The 17,720-nt window shown below is 46.1% G+C and overlaps 1 protein-coding gene across 2 annotated transcripts in view; it reads left to right on the forward strand.

Moving 5' to 3' along the window:
* Positions 1-17,720, forward strand: part of AMOT (angiomotin) — a 58,193-nt gene that overhangs the window by 10,003 nt on the left and 30,470 nt on the right. The window contains exons 1-4 of one of the 2 annotated variants that reach the window (XM_068205208.1): positions 1,103-1,269; positions 1,487-1,789; positions 14,992-15,157; positions 16,556-17,474. In XM_068205208.1, coding sequence (XP_068061309.1) covers positions 16,603-17,474 — 872 coding nt within the window. In that variant the 5' untranslated portion in view covers positions 1,103-1,269; positions 1,487-1,789; positions 14,992-15,157; positions 16,556-16,602. Of the gene's footprint in view, positions 1-1,102; positions 1,270-1,486; positions 1,790-14,991; positions 15,158-16,555; positions 17,475-17,720 lie in introns of those variants that run through there. The other variant, XM_068205209.1, reaches the window with a different exon arrangement.

Raw genomic sequence — 17,720 nt, forward strand, 5'->3', positions numbered from 1 at the left:
CATTATATACAGGGATCTCCTTTAATACCCTGCCCATATGCAGTTAGTCATGATCAGTTCTTGCCTTGCTTTAATTTATTTTCAGCATTTGGCCAGCAAAAAGGGAGGTGTGTCCTGGGCTGGTGTACATTGCTATAAACACATTTCAGCCCATTTGGCAGGTTGGTTTTGGTGGGGCTGACTCCTGTAGGTGCTTCCACAGCTGCCCAGGTGGCTCCTCCTGCAGAGGGACCAGGGCTGTCCTGGGGGGCACCGGGCACAGCATCACCAGCCAGGCCAGGGAGGGGATTGTCCTGCTGTGCTGTGCTCTGCACTGGGATGTTCTTGTCTCAAATGCTTTGAGCCGTTTTGGGCACCACAATATAAAAAAGAACATGAAACTTTTAGAAGAGTGTATAAAGGAGGCCATGAGGATGGGGAAAGGTCTAGATGGAAACTCTTAGGAGGAGTGGCTGAGGTCACTTGGTGTGTTCAGCCTGGAGGAGACCTCATTGTGGTCTTCAACATCCTCCCAGGGGCAGTGGAGGGGCAGCTCCGATCTCTGTCTGTGAGCAGGGACAGGAGCCAAGGGAACGGCTGGAGCTGTGTCAGGAGAGGCTTAGGTTGGGTATTTGGGCAAGGTTCTTGCCCCGGCGGGTGCTGGGGCACTGCCCAGGCTCCCCGGAGAATGGGCACAGCCCCGAGGCTACCAGAGCTCCGGGAGCCTTTGGACACCGCTCCCGGCACAGGGTGGGGTTGTCGGGGTGCGTGTGCGGGGCCAGGATCCGCAGCGCCGCTCGCCGCGGCTCGGGCCGGTCCGTGTGTCCGCGTGTCCGTGTGTCCGCACACAATAGCGGCGGGCGGGCGGAGCGGAGCGGGGGCGGCGCCGCGGGCGGGGCGGGCCCGGGGGCGGCGGCGCTTCCTGCCCGCCCCGGCCCAGCGCGTCCCGCGGGCCGCCCGCGCCCACAGCAGCGGAAGGAGGCGGAGGAGGGAGCCGAGCCGAGCCGAGCCGAGCCGCCCGCTGCGCTGCGCTGCGCTGCGCTCCGTGCCGCCGAGCCCGCCCGCCGCCGCTCCGCCGCCGCTCCGCCGCCGCTCCGCCGCCGCGCACAGGTAACCGCGGAGAAGCAGCGAGCGCAGCCCAGCCCGCCCGGGCGCGATGCCGCGGGCCGCCCTTCGCTGCCGGGGCCGCGGGCGCTGCGAGTGCCCCGGGCGGCGCTGCCACTGACAGCCGAGCTGCCACCGCCGGGACGCGGACTTTTCCCTCTTTGTGTTTATTCTGCCGCTCTCGAGGTACCGCTATCCTCCTCCCAGCGACCGCGGGCAGGTCCCGGCTGACTCTGGGATTTTTTTTTTACCCCCCCTTCCAGCTCGATTGCCTGTTCTGAAAGTATATTTGTTTTTAATAAAAGAAAAAGTCGAGCCACAAATCCAGTTCTTATCACATTCCCCGTTTTGTGGAGTCCGGTTTATTTCTGCGGTTAAAAAAAGTTTGCTCCCCCTCCTCCAGTTTTATTGACACTGAGGATGAAGAAGGATTTGCAAATGAAAGCGCCTTGAAATTCAGCATCTTTTGGAGAGAGCTCTGCAGTTCTCCAGCCCGTTAAATCTCGAATTCCACCCTTTGCCCCTGCTGAATCCACTGTTCTGCCCTTTACTCTTTGGGGTAAAAAACCAAACAACAACAACAAAAACCCGAGGGGAAAAAAGAATACCTTTGGCAGCAGGGAAGCTTTGTGTGACTGACCCAACGAGCTACAAGTGTCCAGTTTCTGAAAGGAAGAAAACCCTTTTGTCTTCACCAGATCAGTAGGTAAGAGATGTGCTCATGCTGCAAGGGACTCTGCATTCTTTCTCCAGCCTTAACCTGGGAGTTAGACTGGCTCTCTTCTCTGTCAGCTTCTTTTATCCATCACTTCTCTCTCCTGTAAAGTTTGCTTTTCATCTTGTGAAATTATTGCAAAAAAAAAAAAAAAAAAACCCAAAATATGCTCATCCACCTATTTCACCGGTGGTAGTAAATTGCCAAAATGAATAGTGATGTACTTGTGTGTTATTGGATTTAGTAAAACTTGTGGAAGTCGCTGAAGTGGGTTTGTGTCAGGCTGTGTTTGAAAGCAGCCCTTTCTTGTGGTGCTCTTTTCTTTTGAGAAAATAATTGCAGTCATTGTGCTTGTAATCCACGTGTTGAGATTGTCTTTGCTGGTCGTGCTGCACAGAGGAGCATCTATGTGCATTTATGTGTCACACGTGCAAACAGGGCTGCCACGATCGGCTGATTTCTTGTTTCACACTGGAACTTGTTTTACATTAAGTGCTTTACTGCTGTGTCACAAGGTGTAGAAGTGTTGCACCCATAATTAGCAGCCTTAACAGATTATTGAACATGGTCAGGAGCACGCTTGGCACTGTGCAGAGTGAATATGAGGGGATGTTTTCTTTGTTTTGAGATTTCTTTTTTCTGAAGTAAGACTGAAAACGCAGCAGGGACATGTGCACATAATAACTGGATGGAGGCCCAGTCTCTGTGCAGGGAAACATATTTTGCAGAATACTCCTTTCTCTAGGGGCCAAGTGCTGAGTGTGTCCTGGTTTACAAGTGATAATACCACAGTGAATGTCTCATTTTCCTTCTCCCCCAGCTCTGTACCCACATTCCTCCTTCTTTGCTACCAGGCATTTCTGCAAGGGAAGGACCTGTGGAATTTAGTGTGGAGGCTAGTGGGACTCCTTGTGTCAGGGAAGATTGTATTGTTCCCTGTAGAATCACACAGCATCCCCCAGCAGGAGGAACTGCCTGTTCATGTGGTGAAACCAGCCTTGACATTGAGCTCTTCCCCACTGCGTGGGTTTTTCCTGTGATGATACAGGAAATGCTACATATTGGTCTGTCCCGCTCCCTGTTCCTCTTTCTTTTTTAAGTTGCTTTTTTTTTTTTTTTCCTCTTCTCTGGGGAGATTTCTGTGGGAAAAGAAAGTGGAATAGGTGGGGCAGCAAGTCAGCGTGCTCTGAGCTGCTGGACCCTCGGAGCCTGGGGGTGCCTCAGTCTCTGCTGAGGTGCAGCAGCCAGTGGGGCAATTGCGAGGGGACTGGGGCAAGTGACTGACCAGGATCCATCCTGGGGCAGAGGACAGGGTCTTGGTTTTGGCTGCTGTCTCACACTTTTCTGCTTCACTGTTTCAGGGCACTGAACCTTTTCTACCAGGTCAGGGTGGGAACACAAGAAGTGTGTTCTCGGGCTTTCCCTACGCCCTCGTGCTGCTCCCGTTTGAGCGATGGGCAACATCAAGTCAGTTTTTCGGGGCTGTTGTGAAAACATGAACCCTACCATCAGGCTCGTGACCCGGTTAAATCTCTGGGTCAGACTTTCACCAGGGTTACCTCAGTGACTGCTGCTCAAGGGAGCAGGGTCATGAGCTGACCCTGGAAAAAATTGTGCCGTAGTTGAAGTTGCAGGTTCATCTGGGACACCTGGTCTCCCTCTCTTTTACTTCCAGGACACTTATTTGCAACATAACCCCATCCTTCAAAGATTCCTGGGAGCCACAAAGACAACGCAGATGGATTTATGATTCTTGAGTAAAGGGTGGGATTCCAGATGGAGGGAATGGGGTGCCTGCTCATCCCACAAGCGCTTTGCCTTTTGGATTCTGGAGGTGTTTTGCAGGCAGCGCTGGCTGCCTTGGGGAGGGGGCTGGGGGCAGAAGGGAACTGAGCAGGGTGGCCCATGTGACGGGGCTTGGAGTTTGCCATGACACTTGAATTTCAGTTTTGCTGGCTGGTTAATGTGCTGATAGCATGGTTCATCATCCTGCCTGCTCCTGGTGACACACAGCATCAGATTGTGCCATAAACATGGGACAATCAAAGCATTCCCCTTTCCCGAAGCACACTTTGGACTAACGCTTTGTAGCAGAGAATGGCACAGCTGGCCCACAAGGTTTTCATATGCCTGTGATACAAATGTATAAAAATTCTCTGCGGCCTCTAATACAGCTCAAAGGGCAGCTGATTTAGACGTGCCTGAGTGTTGAGGTCAGGAGATCACATTCCATAGGTTACTAGATGAAAGTGCTTCAAGAGGGTATAGCATAAATATTTGATTCATGTAGAAGGGATTGGTGCAAATCCTTTTGTTCCTTCCCCAGAGATGATCTGGAGGAAAAGCACTGTTAAGAGGAAAAAAAAAAACCAAACCCATCGAACAACAGAAAACTTGTAACTTCTTTGTGCTAGAGGAAGTTGGATGGTAACATAGTGTATTATTGCTGAATTCCACTAAGATTCTTCTGGTGGGATACACCGTCTTGGAGAACTCTGAAGGGAACTAATGTTTTTAAGTGTAAAATGACTCATAATGCATGGGCTCTTGAGGTTGGGTTTAACATTGTATGCAAACATTGCCAGCTGGTGGGGATCTTTTGGGATAAATAAGAACTGTATTTGCACAAGAAGGCTTGAATGATGCATTTCAGATGCATCCTGATTAGCATAAGCCATTCACTTTGCAAAAGAATAGCCAGAATCCCAGAAGTGGAGATAATTTAATAGTTCTCTTGTTCTCTTTAGTCTGTCTTGCATCAGCAGACTGACCAATCTTTTTGTTTATTTAGAAATAAGGTTGCATTGCTTTGCTGCTAGGTTTTCAGAACCATGACAGTGAAATTGAGAATTTGCAGCCCCCAAGTTCTCAGAGCATAAATGCTTCTCCCACTTCTAGCTCTTCCTTTTGTTTCCAGTTGAGTGTAATGTGATTTATATATTTTTGTGGTTATTTTGATAGAACAACTTGCACCATTTAATTCTTCCTAGGGCTTAACACAATGATGCCTTGCTTCATGGCTGAGGCTCACTGTCACTGCAATGAGCAAACAGCTCAAGGAAAATTTGAGCTCATTAAAGCTTAATTTTCTTAATGTGGAGTAAAATATGAGCTTGGTTTAGATTGTTGTATTAATGTATACACAGGAATAGGTCTTCAATTTTAGAATTCTCAACAGTCCAAGAGTGTGTTAATGTATGAACACTTCTGGCAGTGAAAGAATTTGTCTGTTTATACCCCTTGTGGGGCAGAACTCCTTGTGCACTTTTTGTTTCATTCTTACTTGTGACTTTTAAAGAGCTGCAGAGCTCTGACCTGCAGGGAAGACAAAACCCAGTATAAAAAAGTTCTTACAAGTTCAGAGTATGCATTAAACTAAAACCTGGCTCCAAGCACCTGTAAATGATGAGATTCTCTGTTTGGTGCAGAATATGTTGTGTGCTGTGTTCTGTTGTGAATTTTAAAAAATGATGACCTTGTTCTTGGCAAAAAGTTCTTGGATTAATGGATGTTCCTACTTTGGACTGAAGTGTAAATGCTTTCAGAATAAAGTAAGGTGCCTGTTTTCCCCTATCTGGCTGTTGTTGCACATTCCCACATTTCAAGGTATTTTCAGACACTCACTTTTGAAGAAGTCCTCTCAAAGGGTTCCTAATCAAAGCAGCCTTATGGATTTTTTTTTTTTTTCCTTCTTGCCATTGTGGACAATATAGTGGGAGTGGAATGTCCTTGGTTGCCAATGTTTGCTGCTAGGTATCCCCCTTCCATGGAGACCAAGTGTTTATAAAAGTGTGAGAACAGCCATTCTTGGGGTTTGGCAATAAGGTCCAGGCTCTTTCTCCTCTTCTGTCCACTGCAATACAAGAGAGGACTTGGTTCCTTATAGAAGTGTTCCAAACTGCCTGTTGCTGGGGTTATACACTTGCAGGAAGCACTAGAGGATTTGTCAAAGTGATTTAGTCCATTGTGTTGAATCTGGGCCACAACCTATTTCTCTAAGCTCATTCCTTTTAGGAATTCTCTGCTTTTCTTACTTTCTGATGAGTAGGTACTTTCTAGGTTAGGCTTCCACATGCCCTGGTGCCTGGTCTTCTCTCTGCCCATGCCCCATATGTGGCAGCAGCATCATGTTGTAGACTTAAATCATTGTCTATTATGAAAGAGCAGGCACCTACCTGCCCTGTGAGTCCAGTTTGGCTGCAGGAGTTGTTAAACCCTTTTATACAGGAGAGAGTGTATTCCCAAGCAGCTCTGGAATGCAGTGCTGGCCACAGGAAGAACTTCATGCTGCAGCCTCCATGGCCATACCTTCAGCCTTTCCAAAAGCATTTGGTCCAGATCTGATACTGGAACTGTGTCCATGTGAAAGTAATGGGCTGTATGGAGAGCTCTAAAGTCAGCAGATATCAAAATCTGGCATATTACCTGGCTCTCCAGAGTAGCCTTGAAATGTTGTCTTCAGGACAGGAAAAAGATCCAACAACTTTGGGGGAAAATAGTGTGAAGTTGTTCCTAGGAGCAATGAATTTTTAAATAAGCAATATAATCTTTTCTTACTTGCCTACTATGCCTGTAAGTGAAAGGAGTTTTTCGTGGTTGATGGAATTTGTGTTTACATGGACACTTGGATGTAATTTTTAAAGTAAGAATAGATTTAAAACACACCTGTGTATAAATGGCCATTCAGGGCAAACCAGACATTTGATGTCAGCAGGAGCTCGGTGCATGAGGAGTGAATAGAAATAGAAAATGAAATATGAATTAAAAAAAAAAAAAAAAAGCCCTGGGAACAGAATTCAAAGGCCTGTGGAAACAAACTTAGTAGAGTGGAGAGATTAGTGTGAGGTGCTCAGCTAGGTGCAGGAAGAAGGTGTGTTGGAGGCTCCCCTGGGATGCAGCTGTGGCTGTCCCTCGTGGTGGTTGTTGGATGTGTCATCCCTTGTCCTGAGCAGCTCCCACAGGGCTTGGCTGGCCCTGGAGAAGTGAGGGCTCCCTCCTGTTCCCAGTAGCTGAGTGTCTCCTCTGCTCCTGGCAGGCACTCTGCATTCTTGGTCCTGCAGAGGGCTTCAGAGACAAATGCTGCCATTCAGACTTGCTGCTTTTTTACTTTCTTGTCCTCTCTGAGAATGACTCTTGTCTAGTTTGGTTGTGTCTCAACTTAAAATAACTTTTTTTTTTTTTTTAATACTAAATATTTGAAATTCCTTGGGAGTTTGGAGAGGTCGTTGGTCATTTTCCTTGGTAACCACTGTTGGGCTAAGGCTCATCAGTATTGGTCACAGTATAGAACCAGACTTTGTGTAAATGACAAAAAAGTTTGCTGATCCAATAAAATTGGTTTTTAAAGGCTTATTTATATTAGCAAAGCACTTACAGTGCCCAATTGTAGACCAAGATGTTGTTGAACAGTTCTCTTATATGAATGTTTATTAATTAAGCCAGTTTAGGATTTTGTTTAATGAATTAATTGCATTTGTAAGACCTTGTCTAAGAGTTGTGTCACAGCAATATTTTCTTTGAAATGTTTTGTGTCTCTACACAACTTGTTTTTTGAAAGAATTACTTAATATATTAGGATTATTTACTGTAACCCTCAAGGAAAGTAATTCCACATTTCAGTGACTTTGTTCCCATCAGGGTTTGGTGGACTTTTCCTGCTGTTCTAATTTGGGTGGTTCTGTGTTCAGCTGAAACAAATTTGATTGCTTCATACTGGGGCTAGCCTGTCTTGTTCTGGGGCTTGGGAAAATATATCTTCCTTGTTTTTCCCATTGTCTTTCTGAAAAGAAACAAAGCTGAAACCTCCTTTGTATTTTTGGAGAGCCAGATCTTAAAACCAGTGTGAGATGGCATCCCTGCCTGTGCTGGGGGGTTGGAACGAGATGGGTTTTAATGTTCCTTCCAAGCCAAACCAGTCTGGGATCCTGGGATAGCCTGTGGAGGTGCACAAGGAGGTGGTAATCTGGAATTTTCCGGAGTCATCACAGCTGAGTGCTGATATTTGTGTTGGGTAAAAACAAATTTGGAACACTTTTTACTGTAAATGATGAAGGCTGAAGAGACCAAGAGCCGTTACATAGCCTGTTCCACCCTTCCTTTGGGTAAGATGAGGGATCTGAGGAGAGCAGGCAGAAAAGAGCACTCCAAAGATACATGAGAAAGAGCAGCTTTTGCTCTTGTCGAGTTGGGATTGGGTGTGGAGCTCTTGGATCTTCTTTAGAAAATAAGAACTTACAAAAAAAGCTTAGCACTGTTGGGGAGAAGAGTGGATTTAGCATGTGTTGAAAGCCCAGTGGATTTCTGATTTGGGGGAGCAGGGATGGCAATAGAAGCTGTGTGTGGGACACTGCTGGCCCCATGCCCTGCTGCTCAGGGGCTTTGAAGGGAACTTCCATGCAGCAGTCTCAAAAGGCTGAGATGGAGGTCAGGGCCCAGCGTGGTGCTGGGGCAGGCAAACTGCAGGATGGGTTCCCTTGGGAGACCCAGGACAGCAGCTTTTCCTGCCTGGAGAGGCTCCGGCACTGCATTCCTCAGGCAGGGGAGAGCTGAGTGCATTTCCTGCACAAGCCCTGCTGGCATTGACTGAGCTCTGAGGGGGAGCAGGGAAAGTTAATCACCTTGGATTTGTGCTCAAGGAGCTGTGTGTTACCTCTGGTTTCTGTGCACTCAGTGAAATTCATTTTGTTCATTAGGCCTCTGAATCTTCAGCTATTTTTCTGCAGCTGCTGAGGATCCTTTTCAGAAGTATCTTCTCCAGCTGTAGAAAACACTCAGAAGGGTTTTCTGCCTTCTCCTTGCACAAGTCCTGGGGTGCCAATGTCCCTGATCCATTTAGGCAGGATCTGTGCTTGCTGCTCCTGTAACTACAGAAAATCTTCCTAGCAGTGATGAAGTTTCTATTAGCAAGGCAGAAGTCGTCGTGCTGGTGTGGTTTACACGAGGTTTCCTAAGCAATACACCTAAAACCAATTATTTCCTACTGTAACTGCATCTGTTTTAGAGTGGTTGCTGGAATACTCGCGTGGAAAGAAATCAATTCCCTGAGTGACATAGTTGTGGCAACAAAAAACATCAGTGTAGGCCAGGACTTAGCCAGTCACCACTGTGCTAAAATGAATGGAGTAATATCTTCCTCCTAGTGTGGTGGTGAGGCTCAATTAATCATCTTACAGGTAATTAAAGGTTTTTTACAAGGTGCACATGGAAAGCCCAGGTGGTTATGATAAAAGAACAACACCAAAACCACTTTTATAACATCCTTGCTGTCTGAAAATGCAGTGGGCTGGCTCTTCTCTAGGGTTTTAGTTTTAATTCATGTTTTTAACCCATAGTACCCACTGGGATCTCTTGGTGGTGTTGGGCTATCCCAGTCCTGCGCTGGGTTTGTGCCCTTCCTTGGGCCACAGCATCTCTGGCTGATAACTGGCAATTTATCTGTATTTTAGCTGTTTCTTTTTCTAAAGGAAATAAAAGACAGATCTGAGACCAAAGGAGGGGCCATTCCTGCCTGCTTTCTGGATTCTGTGGTTAGTCCCTTTAAATTCTTTGAAACAGCATTCTGAAATAAGAAGAGCTCCTCCATGTGGGGGCTTAAAATAGTTTAAATTGTGGTATTACTAGAAAAAGCCAGAAAATTCCATGCTAAAGTTAGGCCATAGTGGTTGTTTTCTTCTCTGCATCCTCCTCCACCTAAGTTTTTTTATTTGTGTCAACTTATGATATAAATTTTCAGGATGTCACAACTGACATATGAGGAAAAACTACCTTAAGGTGGCACAAAATGGATATATCTCTTTGAGGATCATATTTCCATTGTTTTCAGGACTGCTTAAGCTTTCGAATTTTGACTTTATTTTTAATGTAGATGGTGATTCCAATCTTTTTTTTTTTTTTTTTTTTTTTAATCTCAGCAGCAATTAAAAGAGTCTGATCCTATCTGTAGGGACAAATGATGCACTGTCAACATTTTGCTCCCTTCTGATAATGCACATGAAACTGGTTTGCGTGTTTGAAGATTACATTTTAGTCTCACATGGTTTTCATTATCTGAGAGCCCCGAGGAGAGGCCTGGACTAAATCAGGGAAGGAATGGAGAAACCACACAATGCAATGAAACTGGTGCTGAGGCATAGTTGGGATAGCTGTGGGACAGGGGCTGCTGACGACAGAAGCAGGGCGCTGCCTGAGTGCCAGCAGCAGCGAGAAGTGGAGCATTCTCAAAACACAAAACAAAGCTTGATGTTGAATTAAAACTGCAGCTTGGGCTTGCAGCAATTCCCCGGTTCTGCAAGGATAATGACTGGGAATTGCTGAAGTTTGAGGCAGATGAATCCTGCTCGCTCTGTGCTGGGAGGCAGCCCTCTGAAATGAGCCCTGGTGTGGCTAAAGCTGCGTGAGCTTGAGCTGGTTTTAGCAAGAAGACATCTAAAAGGTGAGATCTTGGCCTTTCTGGAATTGGTAGCAGAGCTTCCATTGCCTGTGCTGGAATTTTTGTTTCATTAATTATGTAGAAATGGCAGTACCTGCCCCTAAAGGCTTGTGACTCTGCAGATGTGTGAGCAGTGTTAGGTAGTGCTGCATAACAGTTTTAGTAATTGAGCGGTGTGATGTCTTCATGTAGAAATATTCTCAAGAAAAACAGCTGGTTTTTCTATTAGACTGGTATATTCAGAATAAATCGTCCTGCTCCTGTCACTTTTAAAATTTTAGGGAGGAACTTGAAATCCCAAAGCATTCTTTTCAAAATGCTTAAAAGCCACTACACATTCCTATTTATTCTGGGCTTTGTAAGTGTTTATTCTTTTTTTCCTTTGTAATATAAAGCCTAAATTATGTTAGTGAAGATTATAGGAACTTCCCTGTGAAGAAATTGATACTTTCTAGTGAGGGGAGCAGTAATTCAAAGGTCAAGTAAGGTCTTGTCAGTTTTTTCCTTTGAGATGTAATTTAGAGGGGATCTTCCCATGTTGATGTCTTGACTTATTTATCTCCAGCCAGGCCAAGCAACTTGCTGCCTTTTCTTCAGCCTGCCAGGCTTCCCTGTGCCTGGTCCCAGTGACACGAGTGTGTGAGGGGCAGGATTAGGGACAGACTAATCCTTGCTCAGGTGGACTCAGTTTGGCTGGGAGAGTTCTTAAAACCAGGACCAGTCTTTGGTTGTTCTCCTGGCCTTTCCTTGCTGTAGCAGGATGATCTAATACAATGGGTATGCATCTTATTTGCCCCCCTCCGGGTGACATTGTTCTTGTTTTTCGTTAAAAGAAGGAAGTTTTTCTTGTTTGCCCGGTGACTCTGCCCTTCTGGAATGAAGATGAGTAATGCTGGCAGCACTCCATGCACCTGCTCGGTGCCACCCTCAGGATCACCTGAGCCAAGGGCAGCAGATGGAGGCAGGCAGGGCCGGAGGGTTGAATGGGAGCTGGGGAGGTGTTTATGGTTGGAGTCTGGAACCTGCTCCTGCTTAGGAGGTAGAGCTAAAGCGCTCTCACAGCGCTGGGACTTGTTGAGTGCTGCCTTGCAGTTCTGGGTGTTGGCGCCAGACGTTGGGAACCTTTATTCTCCAGGACTAGCCTGGTGTGTATTCTCTCATTCCTCCTCCTCCTCCTTGGGTAGGACTGAAAGGAAGCAAAGAGCATTGAGTGATAACCTCCACTATTCATTAAATAATTTGGGACCTTACCTCTGAGTCCCTGATGCTTCCAGCCACTCCAAAGTGAGCCTTTGTGCAGAACAACCCCAGTTCCAGCAACACAGGCTGAGTGAATTCTGCAGGATCAGGGATCAGCCTGCTGGGCTTTGCGTGGGCCATGGAGCAGCAGGGTGTTTCCATTACCCAGGGGTGACTCAGCATGGGAGCATTGCCCAGGGACCTCACAGCTGGTCCTTTCCACAGTGTTTCCTGCCCCCTCCTCTATTACAGAGTGCAGGTCTGTCTGAAGAAAACCCTGCACCTAAAAACCAGCCGAAAACTTCATCTACCTGGTAGCATCCCATCCCCTGCTGCCAGGCAGGATGGGCAGTATCACGAGCACATCCTTTAAGAAACCACTGAATTGCTTTACAGAATTTGCTGCTGGAGTTTGAAGTCTGTCACTGGATTGTTTCAGGTGTGAGTGACACAAAACTCAGGAGTAAAACTGAAAGTGCTTAACTGTACTGCAGCCCTGATGAGGTGGTGAACCTGTTCCCATCCCACCTGATGTGTAAGCTAATTAGCTCCTTGGCTAAGCAGTAATTCTGGGCAAGTATGCACAGGCTGTCCTCACAGGGACTCTTGCATTCCTCTTTGTTTCACAAGCTAAAGAAAGATGCTTCTCCTTGCTTGTGAGGTTATTATTGCTCCATGCAGGTTAATTGAGCTATAGCATTAGAGCCACTCATCAAACAGTGGTGAGTCGCTCACTTGTCTAAGCTTGTTTATTTTTATAATGCTGGAAAATATTTGCATGCTGTACAGAAATGTGCTGCTTTGGTTCCCTACAGCCTGGCAGTATTATCATTTTAAATTCTTCATTAATCTTCCTTCCTCACGAGGGACTGGCAAGGTTCCTGTGCATAATTACATGATGTTTAAGTCAGAAGCCTCAGCTACTGGGTTTTTACACAATGCCCTGCAAACACGAGGCTTTTCTTCCTTAAATAGTACCTGCACTACTCCCATTTTGTGCCCATTCTTGATCTCAGCATGGTGAAGCATTATTTGCAATTCCTGTGTTAGTTCTACCAGTTCTAGGTTCTGATGTCTCCTCAAGAGCTTTTCCCTCAAATTACCAGGAGTAATTTCAGACCAGAGTTTAGAATGAGGTGTAAGATGATGGAGCTGCTATGCTTGCGAGCAAATTGCAAAATTGATTCAGCCTGGGAAATCTCACCATGGTTGCTTGGATGAGATTTGCTCTAAACCTGAATTTACCACTGGAAAAGGTGTTTCCAGGCTTTGTGGCTATGGAGAGTTTATCCTCCAATCCGCACAGTTCGGCAGAGTTGTTTGCAGTCTGGTTTCAGCCCTATCAATCATAATAGATGTAGGCTAAATCCCCAAATATTTTTGTTCAAAGTATCTACAGAACCTTCCCAATTTTCTTCCAGCTCTATCATAACAATTTTTCCAATGCATCTCACTAATTTCCATCTTTGGCACAGTGAAAACTGAAATTGCTGGAAGAGTCTGACAAAAAATAGATTTTGGTGTCCAAATAAATAACACATGGACTTCAGCACCAATTGTACTGTTCATTTTTGTGTTTTGTTAATAGAAAAGTTAACTCACTGATTCTGCCAGGAGTTTCCAGCCTGCTCAGAAAGCAGATTCCAGGAATGCTGCCACCCAAGTTAGTTGCACAAGATTTTCTTTGTTAATTAAAAATAATGGGATAAAACTGTGAAAAATTGGCTACCAGTTGGTATTTAAAGAAAGCGGATTTGTTGGCCAGAATAGCTTCATATTGTATCTCAGCCCACCTTTTGCTTTGGGTTTCCAGGTTGATTTCTAGTTTACACCCACACTAAAATTAGTAGTATTCAGTTCCAGCAAATGTTTTCAGTGTGAACTGTGCCCTCTCTCCATCAGCTCAGCAGAATGAGCTGGTAGTGCTGAGGAGTGAAGCTCTGCGTGTAAAATGGTTCCTGGAGCATTTGAAGGAGTTAAACATGCACAGATTGGATTTGTCTGTTAAAAAAAAAAATCTTTAAGGCAGAGAGGCAGAATCTCAAGCTGGATTGTATCTTTGTATTAAAAAAATAAACAATCCCCCCCACCTCCTTAGATTTTTCCAGTTGAGACAAAAGAAATCTTTGGGTGGAAAGGCAGCATCATATTGCATAATAAAAGCCTTTTTATGCTCTAATAAAAAGAGTTGCTCAGGGCAGCTTGGTTTAAAAAAAAACCTATAAAAAGAAGAGTCAGTGATGATTCTGGTGTGAGGGGGATGAGGAATCCTTAACTTCTGTTGTGCAACACTGGAAAAGAGGCTAGAAATTGCTCTAGTTATCTGCTATCTTTAATGCCTGGTTTAAAGGTTCTTTACTGCATATTTGCTGGCAGCTGTTTTCAATATATCCCTCTCGAGCTAAGTCACCAGTTAAGAATTTGACATTAGCTGCTTTTTTCAACCACCATCTTGAAGTACCACACCACACAACACTGCCTTGTTCTCTCCTTAGATATTGTTCATGTGCCTTGAAATTGCTGTTGACACCTCAGGTATTTAACTTGCAGGTCTGAGATAGTTTTTGTTGGGTGTGGATTTGTGCCGTAATAAGTCAGAGACAGAAGTATCCACGTCTGCATTCCTTCACTACATCTGTTGACTGTATTTTTTGCAACATTCCAGGAAATTAAGTTAAATTATTAGCATCAATGAATATTTTTAGTTTTGTTACTTCCAATTTCATTGCCTTTCCTTAAAGTATGAACACACTGAGTGCACAAATATGTTCCACATCTTTTGCATTGCCTTTTTCTTTAGGACACTTTCAGTAACTGCTTCTTGTAACATGCCTAAATACACATTGTTCTGTATTCTCCTGCCTCTCCTCTCAATAGTTAAAGTTTCTTTACTGCTTCATATTCTGAAGGAGAAAAGTAACGTAATTAAAGAGTGTTTTGGGAATTAGAGCTGTGCTCTGCAATGTATTTCTGGCATAAACTCTTGTCAGTGTCCTTTTCTTCCCCTGACTTTCCCAGTCTGTGAAATAAAGCTAATATTCACAAACTGATCATTCTCACAGTAATTTCTGAGGCACAGTGTGTTGAAGTTTATCAGGCATTTCACAGTGTCACCATCCAGCAGAGGATTTCTGCTGACACAGTTTGAAATACTCAGCACCACTGGCAAAGGAGCCATAAGCACAGGGCATCCTCATCTGTGCTGTAGCTTTCATTCTGAGCAAAAAATAAAACAATGGAGTTAAAGAATTAGCGGGTTTTAATCACTGTTTCACTTGGAGGCACAGATGGGACAAAGCATTACTTGGCAACATTTAATCTTGGAGCAGAAATGGACATGATTAAAGCAGCAGCTGGAGTAGATTGCTGGGGACACAGGGGTTCATTCATCCTAAAGGGATCAAAATTGTTGGGCTCTGGGAGAAAACAAGAAGCTACAAAAGGAAAATCTGAAATGTGGGCCGAGGTTTATTATTTCTAGGGTCTCCTCTACTGATTAAATTTCTGTTTTCAATGCTTTCCTCAGAATTATTTTGGGAGCGAGGAGAGTATCAAGTGATCTGGCCTGCCGAAGAGGAGCCTGAAGCCATCTCTGAGTGGAGATCTTGGGTTTGCAGGAGGAAGGCTGAGTGTGTCCCCCCATGTGGCAGAACTGCTCCTCCTTACCAGGGAACTCCAAGTGAAGGACAAAGGTATGTGCCACTTCAAACAGGATTTCAAAGGAGTCGCATTCCAGGTCAGCTAACAGGGCCTGAATTCCTGCCGTGGTGGGCAGCCTGGAATGAGGTGGATTTTAACTTTCTCTTCATTAAGGTTTGCAGAAGGCTTTTGTGTGCTCAGTGTGAGTCCTTGTGTTGCAAGGGTTGGCTGGTCTGAGGGAGCAAACGGGGAGAGTGTGGAGATGCAGCACAAAGCAGACCCTTCAGGCCTCCTGGTTCTGCCACAGAACAAACTCTGTTGGGAACAAATTGCCATCTGCTAAGGGATAACGTAATACAGGAAAAAAGTGACAAAAGAAAATGCTAGAACGCCAACACGTGTTCTGCTGTCAGGGCAGAGCCACAGCTTGGCCAGCAATGAGGCTTACTGTCTATTCTGAGCTGTTCTAGCTCAAAAGTAGCTCTGCTTTCAGTTACATGTCTCAAAGGTATCATTAATTTTTGATATTTCAACTCAGGCAAGGCCAATGGGCCTGAGTTTCCATGACACACTCCTGACTCCACTGGGAGACTGAGCAAAATGTAATTGCTGTTGGTCACTGGCTTAATCTGTACTTAGGATGTGCCTGACATTGGCTCTTTGTGTTTCTCTCATTGGGACGCAGTGTTTTTTCCTGCCACTCAGAGGGCTTTTTCTGTTCCTTAGATCAGACAACTCTTTTTCCTCCCCTTGCATTTGCATGCATTCCGCTGAGGGTATTTAGATGTGTGAGGATTTGGTTGCCTTTGTACAGCAGGAAGTTCCTGAGTCCTCACTTGCACCGTGCCTGGGATTTTCTGCAGCAGGGAGAAGGGGTGCTGATCTCACTGTGGGCATTTCATAACTCTGAAAACCTGCTGGCTAGCTACGTATTCATGAATTGCTTTATCCAAGCCGAGAGATTTCTTTACTTCTTTTGAACCATATGCTATCTCAATGGGCCTCTTTTTTGTTTTTTTCTTTCCCTTAAAACTGACAAGTTGCTGATTTCACACTTCAATCCTTGTCTGCCTACAAATATGGGAAGTGTATTTCACTGTTGGTAACTCCAAGTATAAAGCAAACAGGTTTCAGGCATTTTTGCCATCATCCTGTGAATTCCACGTCTCCTTTTTGCTCGAGATGCTGTCTGAGGTATTTGGCACGCATCCCCACAGCTTGCAGTGGATTGATTTGCCTATAAACTTTCAAGTCACCTTTCATCACCTTTCTGAGGCTTTGCCCCCCGGGCATGCACGTCCTTCTTAGGTCTCCATGGGCCTTGATGACCCCCATTGTTATGGGAACCTTTGGTAATCTAACCTGCTTTTTTTCTGTATTTCAAGCCCCTGCTCACGAATATCTCTCCCTCAATCCACTCAGGCGCTAATAACCGTGTCTCCTTTCCTTAGGTCAAGGGCAGCTTTTACATTCCACCCAAAAGGCACCACAGTTTGAGATGAGGAATTCAGAAGAGCAAGCAGCTACGACAGTTTTACAGCGCCTGCTGCAGGAGCAGCTCCGATACGGGAACCCAAATGACAACCGCAACCTTCTCGCCTTACACCAGCAAGCCACAGGGAATGCCCCCGCTTTCAGCAGCACCGGCAGCCCGGCCTCTCAGAACGAAGGGCTGAGCTCCCAGGACCACCAGCTCGTGACTCATGCTGCCCGCCAGGAGCCCCAGGGCCAGGAGATACAGGTGGACAACAGCATCATGGAGAAGCAGCTCTCGCCGCGGCTCCAGAACAGCGAGGACCTCCCGACCTACGAGGAGGCCAAGGTGCAGTCGCAGTATTTCCGGGGCCAGCCGCACGCCAGCGTCGGGGCCGCCTTCTACGTCACGGGCGTCACCAACCAGAAGATGAGGACTGAAGGGCGGCCCACGGTGCAGCGGGTGAGCCCGGGGAAGGTGCACCAGGACGAAGGACTGAAGGACCTCAAGCAAGGCCACGTGCGCTCCCTGAGCGAGAGGCTGATGCAGCTGTCCCTGGCCACCAGCGGGGTCAAGGCCCACGCGCCCGTCACGAGCGCGCCGCTCTCCCCGCTGTCCCCGCTCTCTCCCCAGCAGTCCAGCGACCCTTACAAAAATTCTGGCTCCAATGAGTTCTACAAGAACTCGGTGCAGCCCCCTTCCCAGCCCAGCATGAAAGGAATGGAGCAGCGGGGGCCTCCCCCAGAGTACCCTTACAAAAACGTGTCCACCCCGTCTATGAACTGCAAACCTCAGGACTCGGGGCATTTCTATAGTGACCATCGCATGAGCCAGCAGGGCAGATCTGATGGGCCTATGATGAGGTATCAGCATCCCCCCGAGTATGGCTCGGTCAGGTAAGCGAGACCTTAAAACAAGCCCTGTGACAGCCACGTAGGGAATGACAGTATGAAACTCAGCCCATCACCTTCACTCCTGAGGCAGGTTTTCCTTCAGCAAAGACCCCATCTTCATTATGTGAGATGACATGTTTGTGTTCAGCTGCAGACTGTCTGCAAGGACTGTTACCTGCTTCAGTAGCTGACTAGAGAGGCCTGATGCTTTTTTACCAAAAAAAAAAAAAAAAAAAAAAGTCCAAAATA

This window comes from Anomalospiza imberbis, chromosome 14 (assembly GCF_031753505.1).
Source record: "Anomalospiza imberbis isolate Cuckoo-Finch-1a 21T00152 chromosome 14, ASM3175350v1, whole genome shotgun sequence".
Lineage (NCBI taxonomy): Eukaryota > Metazoa > Chordata > Aves > Passeriformes > Viduidae > Anomalospiza > Anomalospiza imberbis.